We start from the raw sequence: 20081 nt of genomic DNA on the forward strand, positions 1-20081 counted from the left end.
TTAGGATTATGCTGTTTTGTTTTTTTTCTTTGTTTTTAAAGTAAAATAAATACATTTCTTCAGCACCTTTTTAGGTCATTTTCTGGCTATTTTCAGGCAAATTTCTTTTTTTACTTTTTTTNATTTAGGATTATGCTGTTTTGTTTTTTTTCTTTGTTTTTAAAGTAAAATAAATACATTTCTTCAGCACCTTTTTAGGTCATTTTCTGGCTATTTTCAGGCAAATTTCTTTTTTTACTTTTTTTTTTTTTGCAAACTTGTGGGCCATGTCTTGTTAGTTTGCTCACTGCATTCTCCCCATGTTTTTGAAAGATTTCTCTCTGCCCAAAAATTAGGAAGACATTTTTCAAAAATTAACAAAAAAATTAGGTATAAATAAACGTGTAGTAAAAACAAAAACAAACAAGGAAATAACCTGGAAAACTTTGAAAAGTGCTTAAAAATAATTAAAAATAAAAAGAAATATTTAATTATGATAAGTATAAAAAAAATCTCTTTTTGGATATTTTCCCTAGCTTTTAAAAAATAATAATTTTCAAAAAATCTGGACAAAAACTAGGGACAAACACCAACTAGGAACAAGACAGGAATATTTTGGCCGTTGCTGCTTCGATTTTGACCACTCTTTTAAAATGCATCTCTGCAGGTCTCAAAACTGTGTATGTAGTGCTCCTGTGACGTTGCTGTGTGATAGAAAATGAGATAGTTACCTCAATTTTGTGCATGTTTTTTTGTGTGTGTGTAACTGTCAACAATCTCCAGCAGCATCAGAAATCAGCACGAGAAAACACAAGCGGCCCGAGCTCGCTAATCACAGCTCTTGTGGTCTCTGCAGCCTCAGTGGAGTTAAAGTTTTGGGAGCAGAGCTACAGAGCCTCCACGACACCCTGACAGAGAGGCACAAATCCATCCTCAGAGATCTGGACTTGATTACTTGGCAACTTGCACTGATGATGGGCAAAAGCGGTCCAAAATGTTGCTTCTATTTAAAGATATCATCTGAGGAATTTCATCTTTATATGGTTATGTTGTAGTGGAAAAACATTCAGTCGGGAGAATCAAAATTACTGACTCTGGGAATAAAGCATTTCAGGAAAAATTTCTATGCACGGTAGTTTTGTGATGGAGTACAGTGTGATTTAACTCTTCAGCATAATCCTTAAATATGTGCAGCAAAGAGCTACCTGATGGCTTCTAAAGGAGCTCTGTTTTAAGCACTTTTGAGTCGACACTTTATCTCCCCGAGCAGCTTAAGTTGTGAAACCTACAAAAATCCAGAAAGGAGTCTCATATTGGAAAAACACATCTGTGGCAGAGTTTTCTGATGTGGCTGCCAGATAGACACCTGAAATAGACATTACCAAAATCAAACAGGAACGTGCTGCACGGCTATATTAAGGCATTTTCATCTCCTAACATGTCCAGCCTCGAAACCTCAATACTCAGCAGTAAAGGCACATTGTGCAACAATAAGTCTGGAGTGCTATCAAACCTGTCGGAGGAGTGTTTTCTTTCTCGAGCATGTTTATTTTCTCTTGTGAAGTTCCTTTTTGTGGCTCTTACGGAGTTAAAAGCTGCAGAATTTAAATCATGAAAAGAGAAGTTTTGGCCTCTCGTCCGGCTCTCCTCGCCTGCAGTCTGTCAGAGCACACTGTGAATTTATTTTCTCATAATTAGTTTGGTAACTGCATATGCTCACCAGACGCACTCCGCGCTCTGCATGTGCGTTCGTGTTCAGGGGGGATGTTTAGATAGCGGCGGAGATAACTGGTAAAACCTGATATTCCCCGATAGCTTTGCCCTAAAAAAAACCCACAACACCCAGCTCTCTCCTGCCGCTCACTCGGCGTATCTTGATTTATGTAATTGTAGACTGAGACATCTGTCAAAGGCATTGCATTTTGGAGAGCCAGGGCTCTATCTCTGAAAATGTCATTACGCTGTGTGCCAAGAAAACATTCGGACTTTGTACCAAGGTATTTTGAGAGGGACAGAAACCGCAAAAGGAGTTTGGTTGTGTAAACGTCGTGTTGTGACTTGTGAAGCGGCGGAGGGCTGGGCCCCGGGCGCTGGCTGTTCAGAAATAGTCGCGCGCGAGTTTGTGTTGCTCCGTGGGTTTTTTGAGCTTGCGGGGGCCCTCGCGGCGAGGAGCCGAGCGCAGGGCCGAGCCGAGTCTGAACATCCTGAACTCTGGCAGCAAACGAGGCCACATTTATGGTCTTGATTGGGGTTACGCTGGTTCCTGACCTTCTTAGACTCCAGCCAGCGAGAGAAAGAGTGAGCAGGAGTTAAAACAACAAAAATCTCTGATTGTGCGACCTCCTCCGTTAATAGCACTCTCCTGAGAGACGCTCCTTCACTTGAGTACACAAAACACATCCAGAAATATGCGTGTCTACTACTTAAGCTGCACTCTGTGAACTACGAAATGTAGCGATACTCCAGCGCTCCAGTGACGGATTGCTTTGCAGCATTTGCACAATACTTTGCATTTTTGGGAGACCTGTTTCAGCCATCATGAGGAAGCTGCACATCTGCAATAAAAGGCAAAACTTCATCTTAGAAATTAGGGCCCTTCAAGCGGAGCTCACTGGCCTCATGTCTGCAAGCACCCGCGCTGCTGAAGTGTCCTTGAGCAGCGACACTGACTCCCCCGCCAGCTGCAGTAGCTGACCTCTGACCTCCCCGCAGAGGAGGCAGGCAAACTAAATTCCCTACGGGGACCAGTAAAGTGTCACATTATCCTGCCACCCCCCCCCCCCCCTCTCCGAGTCTCCACTACAGTCTGCCGCTTGTCTGCCCCCACAGAAGCCGCCGCCGCTGCTGGGGCCACCGGGGGAGCCGCGTGGGGAGCCGCCGGAGGGCCAAACGCTGCTTGCCAGAAGACCAAGGAGCACGATGTGGTGCAGCGGCAGCGGGTGGTGGACCTCTGGAAGGACGGCAAGTCCGAGGGGGCCATCGGGCAGGAGCTGAGGATGCCCAAGTCGACGGTGCACAGCATCATCGTCAAGTACCGGCTCAGCAACACGGTGGAGAACCTGCCGCGAAACGGGCGACCAAAGAAACCCTGAAGGGGGGCGAGGAGACTCACAAAGAATGTAACAAAAATGGAGACTGAAAAAGACACAGAAAGGAAAAGTCCAAAAAGGACAGAGCACTTTGACACAGCTGGAATGTGAGGAATATAAAGGGAGAATGAAGCTCACTGGATCGAAATACTGGAGGCAAAAAAAGGGAGAGGACATGAAAAGTGAAAAGACGTGGCGGCACTTGAAAGAAAACAAGCAATCAGCTGCAGAGAGAGAGAGGGAGAGAGGTCCAAAAGTAAGAAGGGGAGAGGTGAAAAGCTGGCGCTGAGATCAAGCGCTAATGATGCGTGTGTGGGGAGGGGGACTGAGGGGATGAGATGACCTGTCTGGAACAAACAAATCCTCGAGTAAAAGAGAAAAGGCGCTACTGAAATAAAGCCCAAAAATCTGACTTTGAGGGGGAAAGATGTCTGGACCGAATGGAAAAAAAGACGGTATGTTAATGCAATCACAGGTTCGCAGGAATTCAGATATGAAGGCCGAAAAGGAGAAAAATGCAACAAAGGAGGACTTTTTTTTCCCGAAAAAACTCCTCAGACGGATTTCTGCTTTTTCTGTTTCTCCCTGTGCGCCCAAAAAGATTTCCCCCCGGATCAATTCTTCATCCGCCTGCTGACTGAACAAGCCTGTCCCCTCACTCTGACCCTGCACTCCCTCATTCCTCCACTCCTCCGTCTCTCTTTCTCAGTCTCACACACACATTTATATACTGTATATCTATACACTGTGGACCTCACACACAACCTGAAAACCTGCAAATGTATCTGCTCGGTGCAGGCAGATGAAACCCGAAATAGAAAGGGATAAACTCAGATTATCTTGCAAAAAAAAAAAAAGGAAAGAAAAAGAAGGAAAAAGGAGTTTTTTTAAGTATAAAACATTTCTTCCCATGGACTCTTTTGCCCCAGCATTCCTGAGTCCAACCAAGCATAAAAGCAACAACCATAGATATAAAAAAACTTTGCCTTTGTCCAAAAGTCAGTAGCGACTGACCAAATTGAGATGCGTACTGTATTACATATTTACTATTGCACCTTTATTGCGGGGGGTCACTTAAAGGGGAATATCACTCCACTGAACTCACATTTCCTGTTTTTAAGCCTCATCACAGCAAAAAAAAATCTGTATTTACGAGCAGCTCTTCCCCAAAGCTAAAGACTGTAATCTGTCACCGAAAGAAAGAGGAGAGACTTCGCTTTGAAGCCCGGGGAGACGTTTTCGCCCTCAAGCTTCTTTATTGTGACAGCGTGATGGATTCCACGCTGGAAAATGTCCCCCGATCCCCGAGAAAATAAAACACTCTGGACTGTGTCATCGGTTTTCCAGCTCGGTGTGTGTGCAGTTGAGCTGTACATCAGTGTGACATCCCGGACTTAAAGAGCAGGGCAAACTCCTCCGCCTCGGTTCTGCGAGGAAGAGAGGCGAACAATCAGTTTCACAGTCTGAACTTTTCTAGGATGTATGGGTATTTTTAAGCTAAAATTGAGTGGTATTTCCCTTTAAGCTGGAAGGGTGTAAAGACCAGAGGAGTGTGGCGGTGGTGCGGCCTGCAGTGAGTGAAGGTGTGAAGGTTGAGGAATGCTTTATATGTGTGAATGTGTTTATTTTTTACATGTTTATATGCACAGTAGCACTGCAGTTTTCATCAACACTAAGTATTGTTCAATATTGGTGCCAGTATACTTGAGTTTCTTTATTAATTCCAATATATTTTTTTAGATACCTTACTTTGAGGAGTATAAGACTGTTTGTTTTTTTTTTGCTTTTCAGAAAAATAAGCTAAACTTCTCAGATATTTGAGTTTGTCTTAATACAAAGCTACAATGCAGAAAATTTACCAAAATAGTATTGAAATTGTATCTCGATTCAAATACTTCCGTTTAGACAGTACACTGTGTAATAAGTTATGTATTGCTTGAGTTTTGACATGGTAGTGTTGAGTCAAATCGGACACAGCTTTTGTCCACTTTTCAGAAATGACGATCACGTTTTACCGCTTCTTCTTTTGTTTTTTTTTTTATGTGAACCTGCAAACAGACAGAGCATTACCGCCAACATTTGACCGTGATTGTCGCCCTCCAAAATATCTGCTGGCTTGTTTGGGGTTTTTTTCCGAAGCAACAGCAGCAGCTTCCTCGGACATTTCACAAGTTTAGTGGTCCCCTTCCCTTCGACTGGGCAGCCAAGATGCTGAATATTAAGGTTGAGAAGTGTCCGGCGTTCCACGCCAACTTTTTGGCTGTTACAACACCATCCAGGTGCTCATGGTGCTCTGCATTTTGTTATACCTGTCGGTGTGAACGCATTTGTGCATTCAAAAAAGCAAGTAAAAGTATGGATGAACACATATTGCGACAGAGCAAGTGTAAAATTAGCGAAGTTTTAACTCAAAGCCGCACTTATCATATTTTTTTATGTTAACAGTGGATGTTAATGTGTAGATGTAATGTCAAAAAAAGTCCCTCATCATGGCTCACCCACCAAAAATGATCATCCAACTCCACTTTTTTACTCAGCTTTACATTTTAGCATCTTTCAGCTCACTGTTTTGGTTTTATTGCCTGTAACTTTACTGATCTGGTTCAGTCTCGCCACTTGCTCTCAGCATCGTGTCCAGCTGTTTTCAATGTAGCAAGTGCCATGCCATTGTTCCAACAGCTCGTAATTCTGAAGTTTAAAAGTCCGAAACATGTACCACTGGACCGACAGGCCATTTGTCTGACAGCCTGGTGTCCCGTAAACAAACGTTAATTCCTCCAAAGGGCTGTTTAACCGAAGCACATGACTAATTATTATGCAGGATGACGTCAGCAGACTTCCCACTATAAAGGCGTGACTCGCCCCACTTTAACTCTTATTGGCTTACTGTAACCCTAACCAGTCTCACTCCTCGTGCCTAAACCAATCAGAGGCAGGGTCTGATGATGTCATTCTGCATAATAATTAGCAGACAGACCGGATACGATCCCTGGTTCCTCCAGTCAACATGTCGACGTATCCTTGGGGAAGATACTGAACCTCAGATGGCACCAGATGCTGTGAGTGGGTGAGAATGGTACCTGAGTAGCAGGTGGCACCTTATACGGCAGCCTCGGCCACCAGTGCATGAATGTGTGTGTGAATGGGTGAATGTGACATGTAGTGTGAAAGTGCTTTGAGATGTCGGAAGACTAGAAAAGTGCTATACAAATGCCGTCCATTTACTATTTAAGACCACTGGGCTTTTGGTCCATTTGTACATTTTCAAACAAATTTTCAACAAATTTAGCAGCAAGCTGATGAACGTAGTAGAGCATTTAGCAGCTAAAGAGTCAGATAATTCCCTCTGGAGTTGGTGGAGACCAAAACAGAGTTAAAATGTGTAAATAACACTCTAAAATGAATGATAATGTTGCTCCTCGATAGCTGGATGTGTGAATAGATAGCACACATTATCCTTATCAACTTTATAAGATGATGATATCTCAATGTTTTGTTGCTCTTAAGTGCTCAAAAAATCACTTAATACAGGTTTAAATTGGGAAATATCTGATCACAGAATAAGTAGGACAAAGAATTAAAGCAACTTTTGATACTTAGAGATAATCCAGCCTCGAAAGAAAACATAACACGTGCACGCACAATGAAGAGCACAGACATGCATATAAATGAGGCTTTTTACAGGGAAAACTGTGATTGATGATTTGACCTCCGAACTCTTGCAACACATAGATTTTTTAAAAGTCTTTTCAAGTCTCAGTTGGACGCAGTCTTGATTCTAAAATCAAACTTGTGCTTTTTGAGTTCCTCAACAGTTGACAGTTCAGAGGCAGGAGGTTGTTCCTGATGAAAGCTTTTGGCTCAGATGCACTCACGCAAAGCTTTTCAGCAAGCAGAAACACTGCGTTTCCTGCCAAGATGGCAGCGCTCTCTTCTATCAGATAGTAGGCAGGACCTACAGGGGAGAGATGTGATGGCCAGGAATGTTTTTTATTGCCTTTCTGGACTTTCGATGCTCCATCCAGCGCAGTCCAAGAGATTAATGCGTAGGAGATGAAAAAAAATGGTTAAAGTTTTAGGAATTCTTAGATATATATGTCCAGATGTGCACTGTTGGATTTATCGTTTTAACTGTAACCACAATTATCACTGCCAGCCTAATTTGGGACAAGAAAAGGTCCATTAGTCTAACACTGTCTGCTGCTACTGTGAAGCTGCAGACAGGCCGCAGAGAGGAGTCAGACGTGAAGTATTGCAGAGTGAATTTGGCGTTGCAGAGGGAATTCATTATCTGGTGTAATACAAGTGTCTCATTGAATTCCTTCTCCTGCTTTATCTTCACAGCTTCTTTACCTTATATGCCTTTTTTCCAAGTCCAAGTCAGACTGGATTTTTGTGAGGCAGGTAATAAGACTGTGTTTTATGTTAAACATTTGCACTCAGCACTTACTTTGGGGACAAATACGCTGTGTCTACAATAAAAATTGTGCCGTGTTCAGCTATTGAGGTGTTTCTAACGTGAAGCAGCAGAATTAGGAAATTTTAGGTTATAGTTAAAAGTGAACATTAAACACTGACACTTGTATTTTGTCAAAAGCTAATTTAGATTAGCAGCACTAACCCCCACCACGACCTTGCGGCAAGTGCACTACTTTATTTCAGCTTTTCAGACTAATAAATACACAATAGAAACCCACAAAATGTTAAGAAAAGTAATATTCTCACATCTATTTTCCTTATTTAAAAGATAATGCAGCTGTTCACCTTTTGATTTCAACTTTCACTAAGTGACGGAAGACTGACAAGGCTTCAAACTCGACAGAAACAAAATAAAACTCACCCAAACCATCTTGGTTTATCTTGCTGGTAATCTAGTTAGTAAGTCCACTGTTCCAACATTTACCAGCTCTGGTGTGGTTGAAATAAATCCTTAATTCACCTTGTTATGTGTAAAAAAAACAACATGCCATTATTCCCCACGGTTTCTGTCTGCCTGCTGGCCGCCGGCTGTTAACAGTCTTGTAACTTCTCTCTCCACCACTACATGTCATTTTTTTTACATACTTTCTTTGAGGATTATATCTATAAAATAAGTTTTTAATAATGACCAAAATATCTTCTTGTTTTTGGGGGTTTTTTTGTAAATAAATGCACAACAAACACCTATGTTAATTTTGATATTCTTGGGAAAAAAATCGCTCACCCAGTATTTGGATTTAGACTGAAGTGCTAAAGCTGAACAATGAAAAAAAGCACATCCGCACATTCAAATCCGTGCAAAAATCATGTTTACTATGCAAGCTTTCGCTTTGAGCCCTTCTTCAAGTTCATTGAAGAAGGTTTTAGACCGAAAACAGTCTTTAAAGGTAATACAACTATACATCTTTTGAATTAAACTTTCTCTCTGACCTTCTTCAATGACCTTGAAAAAGGTCTCAGATCAAAATCTTGCATAGTAAACACGATTTCTGCACAGATTTGAATGTACAGCTGTGCTTTTTTCACTGTTGATAATTTCAATAATAACACTTTTTGACCAATCATAAGCTGTTTCGCACTGAGTGGGACTTTTTGTCACTTTAAAAAAATATCCTTGTCGGCTCCCTCTAGTGGACAAAATATGTAACAGCATCTTTGGCATTTCATAACTGTATTTTCTTGCTATTTGATTGTCCATGGAGACATGTTGGGCAGGTTTTTGTTTGTCCTCTCTTCTTTAGAACACTAATGTCTTTTTTCCATCTCGTCATTTCCACATTTCTGTCTCTTCTGCTCCGGCATCTTTGTTTTGCTCTGCACCCATAATTCCTCTTGCTCTTTCACCCAGTCTTTACCTCGATTTGTTTTGCTTCTTATCAGATTTTGTCTGCCACACACACACGCACACACACACACACAGACGCACACACACACTGACTCTCTTCTTTCTCTGTCTCCCCTCTGTTGGCCTCCACTGGCGAAATGCCACAACTTTTCCCATAAGTGGTCCCCCCTTTGGTTCTACACACACACACATATAGTTACAGCTCCCCCAAAACGTCTTCAGCTCAATACACTCTTTATCGCATCTTTGATCTGCACGGGGGTGTTATGACAGTTTATCTTTCCCCGTGGCGCGAGTGAGAGAAGTGCGCTGTTAGTCTATTCCTGGCTTTGTTTTGAAAGGAGCGCTAAACTCGCCGTTCCACTCCCCGAGCAGATTCATGATAGCGCTCAAATGTGGGAAGCTCAGATCCCTGAGCCGGCCAGCTGTGCAGTCGTGTAGAAAGAAGTTAATTTTCATGCATGTGTGCGTTTGAGTGTCTGTGACCTCATGTGCCTGAGTGTGTGTGTGTGCGTGTGTGTGTGTGTGTACTCATTGCAGGCCTCACTCTCTGCAGGTTAACAGTTATGCATTCTGGGGTTTATCATTATCGTAAACATGATACTGTATATGTAATATCAAATATTGATGTACTGTATTATGCAAGTTTGCTCATTAAAGAAGATTATCAAAGTATTGTCATAAAAGCCTGGCTGCATTTTGTTTGCTTATTGAGTAATTTATTATAAAACAGTGGATGTATTTTCCTAAATAAGCAAGACTGAGATAATTTTATATATTTATTTTTTAGGCACTTCAAGGCCAAATTTTTTTTCTTTTCAAGTTTTTCTTATGTTTACATCCAAAAGAGGATGTTACTTCTTTTTGTTCCGCTTATCAGCTTCACTGCAAAAGATTTTAATTTGCTGAAGAGAAAAGTTTGCTTTAATAAAATCAGTTGCCAGTGGAAAATTGACAATACACGAGGCCAGTGGTTTTCAGTTTTTATTGTTTTTTCCTCCCCAAAAAAGGAATTATAAAGAGTTTATTTTCTCCTATATTCCTTCCAGTTAGAGACAAAATTCAAACCAAGAAAAAAAGTTTGTGTTTGTGCTACAGATGGTACTTTTTTTCTATTATAATTTTTAGTCACCAATTTTCTTAATATTCAGAGTAAACAGACAAATCCCTAGTTTGGAAGAAAAAAAGAAATATGAAAGAAAGACTTGTAACTTTTGACTTGTTGACATTATTATTATTAATTGGAAATATTTACTTAAAAAAAGAAAATGTGCCTTTGCCTTCATCTTGATGGTCTTATATTACATTTTTTAACATCCACAAACGTCCAGAAGTTGAACTTATTGGACATTCCCAATTCTCCAAGGGGGGTCCTCTGCGTATTGAATTTACTGAATCCATAGATGTCTTTGTACATCCATAGATGTCCAAAAGACGTCCCATACGTCTCATAAACATACAGAACAAAGTCTGCGGTAATGGTCTCTCCAAAGGTGCATGTCATTTTTTGCAGAAGTCTTCACCAGATGTTAAACCCTGTGCTTTTCTTACTTTAAGAAAGTCGTCAGTGTCCAAAAGATGCTTTAAACGCCGTCTAAAATTGTGTATTTGCATTTGTGCGTCCCTGTGTGAGTGCGAAGAGAAAACATGGAGAACAAAGACTCGTTACATGTTGAACTGACTGAACTCTTTATTTCTCCCCGCAGTGCTGAACGGGCCTCCCATGTCTGTAAAGAAGGAGCGGGAAGCAGAGCTGCTAGTCAACCGGCGGGAGCAGCGCAGCGGAGAGGTCATCTGTATCGACGACTAGACTACACACAAACACACGCTTAAACACACACACACACACTGAAACCCATCTGCTGCAACTGTATCTCCAATTTCTCTCCAACAAAATGAACCACACATCCAGTATTAAAACAAATTGACTGACTCTAGGGTGTACTTACTAGTGATTGTAGTTGCTTCATTCTGACTGGTACTCCCCGAAAAACTACAATCGCACACACATGCAGTACATAAACACATGCACATGTGCACTTACTGTCCACGGACACACACACACACCTACAGCACACACAGTCCATATTGTCTCATAACTTCTTGTGACCTTTTCTTGTCTGCCTCAAACCATTATACTCCTCATAAGCGGGCCTCCTCACACAGGCCTCCTCCTCCTCCTCCTCTCGGGATGCTTCTAACCTCATCTACACACACTTACACACTCACGCACGCACGCACGCACACACACGCACACACACACACACACACACACACACACACAACGCACCTCAATCCTAGAAACCTTTAGATCTCAATAGACCATGTAACCTTCCTCCTCCTCCTCCTCCTCCTCCCCCTCGACAGGAAGCTGCATGTGAAACGAAAATAATTTCTACCGCCGCACTCCATCCCCTGAAGCATGCTCTAATCACAATAATGCTGTCTCGTGGAAAGGAAAAAAAATGGTGTCAAGCTGTGCCTACAGTTGTTTTAATACTGTTTTTAATTCTCCCGGGAGAGGCTGAATCTCTGGTTTCTCAGTCCGAGCAGCTCCAAGCACAGCTCCATCTTTTTTCTGTTTTTATTTTTGCTTTTTTTTTTTTTTTTTTTAAAGGTACATGTTTGGATGAAAAACGCGCAGCAATGATATGATATGATGATTCAATTCAGGACTTGTTCGACCACATTAAAGGGAGAGTTTGGATTTTTTTGAAGTGGGGTTGTATGGGGTGCTTTTCCATTCTTAGTGTGTTGCAAACAGTAGATGTCCGTCGGTGCGCCTCCAATTTGAAGAAGCAGGCCGGAGTATCGACGTGGTAGCTAAGCAATGTACTGCTGTGGATGGGGGCCAGCAGCAAAACATATTTTAGCCACCTAAAAAAAAAATCACACTTAAAGAATTATATCTGTTTAAGTGTAGGCTATATTTATGATGTTTTCACTGCCTTATCTTTCCTTCAGATAGTGATTTCCACAGGGAAACCGAAACCATTCATATCGCTCTCTTCTAAACCAAACTCCATTGACAAAAATAGTCATTTTAAATTTGCTGAACACAGGAGCTGCTGCCTTAATTAGTTAGTTTGTTTGTGATATAGCGGGACTTCGGCGTTTAAAAGGGTCAGTTCAGATTCACCAAAGTCGCACAATAACAAAAGAATACTAACTGATAGAAGCAACAGTAGACCAGCAGCTCCCATGTTCAGCCAGCTAAAATTACTGAATTTGTCAATGGAAACTGGTGGTCTAAAAAAAGCCCTACCCCCAAAAAATTAATATCAGTTTAAGTGTATGCAATGTTCATATTTTCACCACTTTACCTTTCCGTCAGACAGCTGGCTCTTATGGGCAAGCCCTCAACGACTTCAGTTACCCATCTATGCTCTCGTCAAAGCCACCAGACTCCATTGACAAAATCAGTAATTTTAGCTAGCTGAACGTGGGAGCTGCTGGTCTACAGCAGCCTCTATTATTTAGTTAGTTTGTGTTATTGTCTGATTTCAGGGCATCCGATGGAAACTTTTTACACGCCAAAATCACAAAATAACACAAACAAACGAACCACTCGAAGCAGAAGTAGATCAGCAGCTCCTGTGTTCAGCGATGTTAAATCACTGTTTTTCTCAATAGAGTTTGGTTTTGAAGAGAGCGCTAAAATGACTTCATTTTCCATTGAATCACTGTCTGGTGGGTAAGGTAAAGTAGTAAAAATATTTTAAATACAGCATACACTTAAACTGATTTTAATTTTTTTAGGGGGAGCTTTTTTTTATTTGGAAAAATGTTGTTTTTTTTTGTTGGTCCCCATCAACAGCAATAGATTGCGTAGCTTCCAGGTCAGACTCCAGCCTGTTTCACCAAACTGGTGGCGTGCTGAACGACATCTACATTATACAATACACTATATCTATCGATTATTAATCCATTCAACCCAAATTTCAAAAGATCTGAACTATCTCTTTAAATATTTGCCGCCCTGCTTCCCCAGTTCTAGTTTATGTAAAGAGCTTCAAGGTATTTTGGGAGTTTGTTCCAGAAAAGGCGAAATCTACGATGCTATTTTTCAGAAGCCTCCTATGAATGTTTATAACCTTTTCATAAGCAAGTCAGTGTTATTAAAACCTTATCTCAACACTCCTCTCGACGCCCTTCCCCCTCTCTCAGTCAATCCCATTTTTCTTTTCTCCAAGTTTCTATTTCTTTCTACAAAAATCCTGTGATATACTTTGCATATTTAAACAGCTCATTCGTGTTCTCTTGTGTTTTTACTCTCGCGATTATGAGTATTTGTCGTCGTCGATGTTGTTCTCGCCGTCGCTATTCGAGAAAGAGCTTCTACCAAAAGAGACATTTTTTTGTAACAAGAAACGTTTGTCCTATGATTGCAAAGAGAACGCAAAACGAAGAAGTTGAGCTAACTTCAGAGGTAGATACTATATTACAAGAAAAACTCATTTTTCTTGCTTACGTTTTAGATTTGGGGCTTGCAAATGACATATACATATATAGAAAATAGGCCATATGTAACCCTAAATGCTTCTATGAGCAGAAATAATGTATACTCTCTAACCCCAGTAAAAGTACACGGTTATTATCTGGAAAATCGAAGGCTGGAAATCCATTTTATATACCGCATCATTAAAAAACGCCTTAATAAACATAGCTGAACAAATGTAAAGTCATCAAACTGAATTAAGAACCTGATGTCAACCTGTAAATCCTAGTCAGTCTGCTTTATGTTAAAAATAATAATAAAAAAATGCTAATGTAGGAGTTAATTTATCTCATAAATCCCGGACATTTTACACCGATGATCCCAGGAAACAGTCCATTTTACAAATTATGTTTCACACAAAGGTTTTTGCAACCCCGGAACTAAAATGTTAAAAGCACTTAGTTCTTTTTTTTCTTTCCACTTTTACTTTGTTCTCTCTCCAGATTTTGTGTTAATTTCTGGGTATCTTGTGTCACTGTGTATGTAGTGGTGCCGATCAAATGATGAGTGGCAGTGAAACATGTCAATGATGACGCATCTCCTTTTTTTCTTTCTTTATTTTTATTTTTTTGTTTGTAATAAAACTGAATGAAATGATAAAAAGTCCCCTGTTGATTTTTTAAAAAAATGTTTTGAAATAAATATTAATATTAAAACATTAAAATAATAGTAAAATGCTGAATATTTCACTGGAGAATGTGTATGTTTACTTTTGATTCTTAAAGTACATTTTGCTTTTATTACTTTTAATTTATAGATGCTTATAGATGCAGGATTTTTGTTGAATGTTGTTACTAAGATATTTTTACTGAAGTAAAAAATCTGAATACTAGTGGGTGGGTGTCATTAGAGGCCCCCCGATACAATATAATCAGGATATGTAGGTCACAATTCAATATTATTACTATTTAAAATGTTTTGCAACATGTTGCATATTGCAGCAACATTAAATGCAATTTATTTTGAATAATTTTAAATAATGGAAAAACTTTGTCAGCATCTGTTTTTGCCTAATAAGATACGTTTTCAGTCTCTTTCACTTAATTTAAATCATTTTCACTGCACTAAAATGTATCTAGTGGACTGAAAGGCGATGGCTTTTTATTATTCTCATAAAGTAAGCAAAGTTAAATTTGTATTTGCAACATTCATACCATCATAGACTGTATAATAAAAATATTAATAATAATTATTGTTATTGTTATTATCTTACAGCCTGGATAATAATAATATTTTTCATATTATTATCAGTGTTATTATTTTGCAACGCAATTATATACAGTTCATGGTATAATACAAAATTGTCACGCAAAATATCGCGATACTACGCCTCCACTACCGGCCTCAACTGTGGTAAGTGCTAATCAAACGCTAGCATGCTAACATGCTAAACTACATGGTAAACATCATACCTGCTACATATTAGCATGTTAACATTAGCATTTAGCTCATAGCCTGTTGTTTTTTCGCCTAGCAAAAGTCACTGACAAAAAAAGTCAATTTTAGTAAAACTTAATTTATTGGGATGCTACATTACACAGCGATATATTTTTTGCACATGTTATGATCAGTATGATCATTAGTATTTTTCGGCATGGGTAAAAAATAAATAAATAAAATTTAAAACAAAAATCGCTCCGCCCTGCGGGTGCGTCAAAGTGGCCCAATCAAACACACCTGAGATGCTGCGTGCTACATGCTAATATAATGCGGCCACGGTTGATTTTCGGTAACTCTGCGTTTGTTTCGGTACTTTTTTACCTTCAGCGAGGAGTTAGAGGACTTTCTACTGTGTGTGCAGTGGGACAGAGACGCTAAGTGGACTGGTTATACTGGGACAGAGAAGCTAAGTGGACTGGTTATACTGGGACAGAGAAGCTAAGTGGACTGGTTATGTTTTCTTGGACCAGATTAAAGAGGACTTCGCTGTGTACCAGACGTCCAGAGGTAAGAACAGCAACACATAAATGTAAGCTAACTGTCTTTACAGACTAAGGAAACTGTAAAATTATATTAATTTTGATATTTTACAGTTTCCTTGGTTCAAAGATGTCAACAACCGGTATGTTGCCTGGTAACGTAGTTTTGTTGTAATGTGTGCATGTGCAGGTTGTGTTTAACTCTAAGGGACTGTTATGCGCTTTTCAATCTTCATTTTTTGGTAATTTTGGCTGTGTTTATACATATTCATGCATACATACATTTCGGCAAAATTGTGTGTTTTTGTTTATCTTAGAATCCTATCCCAGCTCCTATAATAAGTTTAAAATATACTGTGTGAACAAAATTGTTACAGTCAGAAAAAAGCGCCATTGAAACCCATTCAAACTGCAATTTTTGATCCCATAGCCACAAAAGCATAAAAATACGCACTGTATTATCCTGGGGTTTTGCCTTAGAATTTGTCATTTTTACTATTTTACAACTGATGAAGTCATTTTTACCTTATTGGGCATAAAGGGAAACAGAAAATAGAGAAAATACAGACTGTACGGACAGGCTGTGATTTAAAAAAAAAAAAAAGAAAAAAATTACTTTGCATGTAGTGTATTGAAAACAATTCATTTTTGGTATTTAGGTTTTTTTTCATCTAAAAACATAGTGGCATCATGACAACAGCCTGGCATTCAAAGGGTTAAAATTCTGAAAGTTATTGAATATTTCATATTTATGCCTAGGACTGATGTTGAATTAAAAAGAAAAAAACTCAATTAAGGTAGAAAATAATATTAAGGTATAATATTTGCTTGATTTTGAAAAGGGTTAAGGGTTATTATTAATATGTTATAATATTCTTGTTACAGACAAAAACATCAACAACCACTGCGTTACTAGGTAACGTTGTACTGTAGCAGTGTGTGCTATGCCTTATGCAGGTTGTGTGTTTGCTGTAGTATTTGTGTGCCGCAGCTGTTGTTGAGTTCATATTGTATATATCTATATGTATATATTGTATATATCATATTCATATATCTCTGAATTTCATGAATTTGAATATGCTGTTGTGGTGGCTGGTTGAAAACTACGTCAATGTGAGAGTTAAGGAGTTGCATACTGTTAAACTTTGATTTCATATTTTAATGTTTGGCTTATATTAGGGGAGACTGGGGACAGTTGCAACAAGTCATATTCCTCCAATCAGAGAAATGCCAGAGTGATGACACTCAAACCTCTTTTCCATCAAAATTAGCGTGTGCATGCAGGTTTTTTAAGCATTGGTAAACTCGCTAAAAATAACCTATAGACTGCTTTCCCATTGCTAGTGCAGCAAAGCTGTGTACATGTCTCTGCAGCAGTTGAGTCTACCTTTTTGTATGTGTGTGTCTGTGATTCAGTGTCTCTCTCAAATGTGGTGCAGACTAATTTGGATTGATGTGTGAATGCTGCTTAGATGGAGACAGAGGGTAATTAATGGCAGCGTGTCATTGCATCTCACCAGTTTAGGATCTGAAATTAGCGCACTCACCCGGGTGTTGTGTTCCCATCAATACCAATCAGAGTTGGACGTGATAAATACCTGTGACCACTGCAGAGTTTGACCTGGCATGAGTGCCGATTGTACACTTTACTATTGCATTAAAAAGTCAGGTGTTGGAGGGTGTTTGCAGGTTTTTTTGTGCAGTGGAAATGAGGCTTTATACTTGACATAATTTGACAAAAAAAAGATTACTTTAAAAATCCAAAAATGTATACATGCACAATTTATTGTGTAGAAGTTTGCATAACAACTCAACCATTTAATTGCTTCAAGGGCAGTTTTCCCACAGAATGACAGTGAATGTGTTGCTTTAGCTGACAGGAGGGTGGGTGACTTTAGTTGTTATTTTTTGTTTGTTTGTTGTTGTTGTTTTTGGCATCTTTTAATGGCTGTGTGTCCCTTTTTATCATCCTGTGTCCACACTCCAAAATCCAAGGTTTTTGTGGGTTTGTGAACGCAGCTTAGCAGGCAGAGCTCTCCATGACTTCTATTTTTTCCTCCACAGCAGTTTGTCACTCTCTTTTAGGAGGTGAATCATTGATCTGTTTATCCGTTCACAGCTGATTGGACCACATTGTGGTGGCCTGTCACAGATAAATAAATGTGTGGTAAACCCTGAAGGGGGCGCCACTGACCCTACGCTAACCATACTGACCAAGTAAGACTGTAGTGGTGCAGCAAAACCAGTACACCAGTATTAAGTTGAACAAAGATACATTTTTTAATAGGCCTTATGATTTTTATTTTTTTGAGTATGGTTGTGTTCATTTTTTCTTTCAATAGTTACATAGTCTTACTTTAAAATATCTTTAAAATACCGTAATTGTCCTCTTTAAATGTCCTCTTTAAATACTACCTCTCTTTATTGCTTAATTTTCTCTTTTATAGATAGATACAAACACATAAAACAATAAGCCATTAAAAACACACACATGTACAAAATACAAGATACAATAGTGCAAACAGGCAGGTAAGAGCAATAAATTATATAAATATTAAAAGAGAGCAAATCTTAAAATATAGCTGTTTTCAGTAATACAATTATTCTGTGTTAATTGCCTGAATGGCAAAGGGAATAAGGGACTTCCTATAAAGACTGTTTTTTGGAAAACTTATGACACCTTATTGGATACCTCACTAATATAAAGGCAGATTGGGAGGTATAAAAAAATATTGAGTTGTCCAAAAACTACAAAATAGACTAAATTTTTCTGTGTATATTTGAATTTAAGCAGGTTTTAAACTCAAAATTAATCTGATTCAGACCACGAGTGTAAAATTAAAGCCTTTAAATTGAAAAAAAAAACTGAAAAAAAAACATTTTCGAAGATTCAAAACAGTTTGATCAATGAAGATACATAAAATTTAGCCTCTACCTGAACAAACAGTCGTCCTCGGAGACTAATAATTGCCGTCTGATGTCTGCTGATGCTGAAGCAGGAAGATGTGGATGTGGGCGGCTGTGAAAGCGATGCAATGATTCAGTGTCTCGTCTTCAGAGGCCTTTATCACACTTTCTTCTGTCTCACACACACACACACACACACACCAACAAACTTGAGGAGCAGATGGTTCGTGATTCATGATGACTAAAGGTGAAGAGTCACCCTGCTCTGTTATTCAGAACAGATTGATGCCACGCAGTTCACTATTTACTGTTATCTCAGCTTTATGTTTCTTGGTGGACGAGCCTGGAGGTTATTTTAACTCCCACAGCTCGTTATGGATAATATATAGACCGTCTCCTGTGTGTGCTCCTCTGTACTGTACATGCATTTTACATGTATGTTTCAGGCATGAGGCTCTAGTTTCTCATTTTGGGTCAGAGCAGAAATGTCCAGTTTATGAAATTCCTCCAAATGATGTGACATTTGATCTTCACATGCTCTCAGTTGGTACTTTTTGCAATGACTTTATTTATTATGGCAACAAATGGACACCGCCATATGTACAATGGCCATATGTGCAAAGGCACCGCCACATTAAACATTACTCATTGACCATTTGTTAATACTTATTCAAATGTATTGTTTAGATTTTTATTGTATTTTTTTTTTCATATTTTTACAGTAATTTTCTTCTTTTCTATATTAATAGCTCATCTATTTGCAAAATTTACTTTCATTTTCTCTTCCTCTTGCTATGTTTATGTTATGCACCAATATCCCAAATCAGTTTTTTGTGTGTGAAAAGCAGCATTTGGCAATAAACCCGAGTCTGATATTGTTACAAAGTATCAAATCAGCTTTAAATTTCAGCTTCATTTTTAAAGGCACACAAGCTGTTTTTCTGGACTTTTCATGAAACAAATATGAAAAACTTTTCCAAAATAACAACAAAAAAAGTTTATTTAACATTTATGATGAGTGAGTTCAGAAAAAATAGTAAAAAAAAAAAAAAAAAGTCATTGCATACATCATCATTTTACAGAGAAATTCTTCAGAAGACTTCACAAAATTTTCCGAGGTGGTGATGAACTTTGACATTTCAAAAAATAGGAATTGGGGCAGGGAAGTCTGTGTGTGTCTCTGTGTGTGTGTGTGTGTGTGTGGGTGTGTGCGCGCGTGTGTGTGCGCTTTGAGGGACGAGGCATGTTTTTCCTCAAAGACCTTCAGCTATGTGGTTCAGGTTCAGATTCAGGAAGTGAAAATTTAGATGGCTTCTGGTGTGTGTGCAGAGGACACTCTGGGGATTCAGTGTGTGTGTCTTTGTGTGTGTGTGCGGTCTGATCGGTGCTGACAGGGAAATATGAGGTGCACGAGGGTGTGTGGGGGTGGTGGGGATGAGCGAAAGTCAGGAGGAAAACAGTGAGGAAATCAAACAGGATATAACGTGTACACTTCAAAATCTGACATTTTTCCATTTGAAAACATGAATGTTTGGCTCCAATTAAAAACACTACGTTCACTGCAGTAAAGTGCTGAGGAGAAACCACTGCGGTCTGTCCACAAAAACTACTTATAAACAAGAGTGGGAGTGCTGAACCCACTGCTAGAAATACACACTGTTTGTATTGTCGCGGGGAATATTACAGAAAGCAGCAGCAGCATATGAGAGAATGGAAGGAGTTTCATTTCTAAAAAACAAGATGAAAATGAAGAAAGTTACAACGTGACAGAAAAACCTCCCAGAACAAAAATCAGAAGCTGAATGTGATGAATATTGGATTTAATTTGGATTTTTTAACTGTTTCTTCCTCCTAAATCATAAAAC

At 39.1% G+C, this 20081-nt stretch overlaps 1 protein-coding gene across 4 annotated transcripts in view; it reads left to right on the plus strand.

Annotated features, from left to right (window-relative positions):
- chd3 (chromodomain helicase DNA binding protein 3) overlaps positions 1 to 13984 on the plus strand; it is a 58051-nt gene extending 44067 nt beyond the window's left edge. For all 4 annotated transcript variants that reach the window (XM_042512187.1, XM_042512189.1, XM_042512188.1 and 1 more), the window contains exon 40: positions 10599 to 13984. In XM_042512187.1, coding sequence (XP_042368121.1) covers positions 10599 to 10702 — 104 coding nt within the window. In that variant the 3' untranslated portion in view covers positions 10703 to 13984. The remainder of the gene's footprint in view (positions 1 to 10598) is intronic.
- Positions 13985 to 20081: the final 6097 nt, after the last annotated feature.

The sequence above is a fragment of the Plectropomus leopardus genome, chromosome 23 (assembly GCF_008729295.1).
Source record: "Plectropomus leopardus isolate mb chromosome 23, YSFRI_Pleo_2.0, whole genome shotgun sequence".
NCBI lineage: Eukaryota > Metazoa > Chordata > Actinopteri > Perciformes > Serranidae > Plectropomus > Plectropomus leopardus.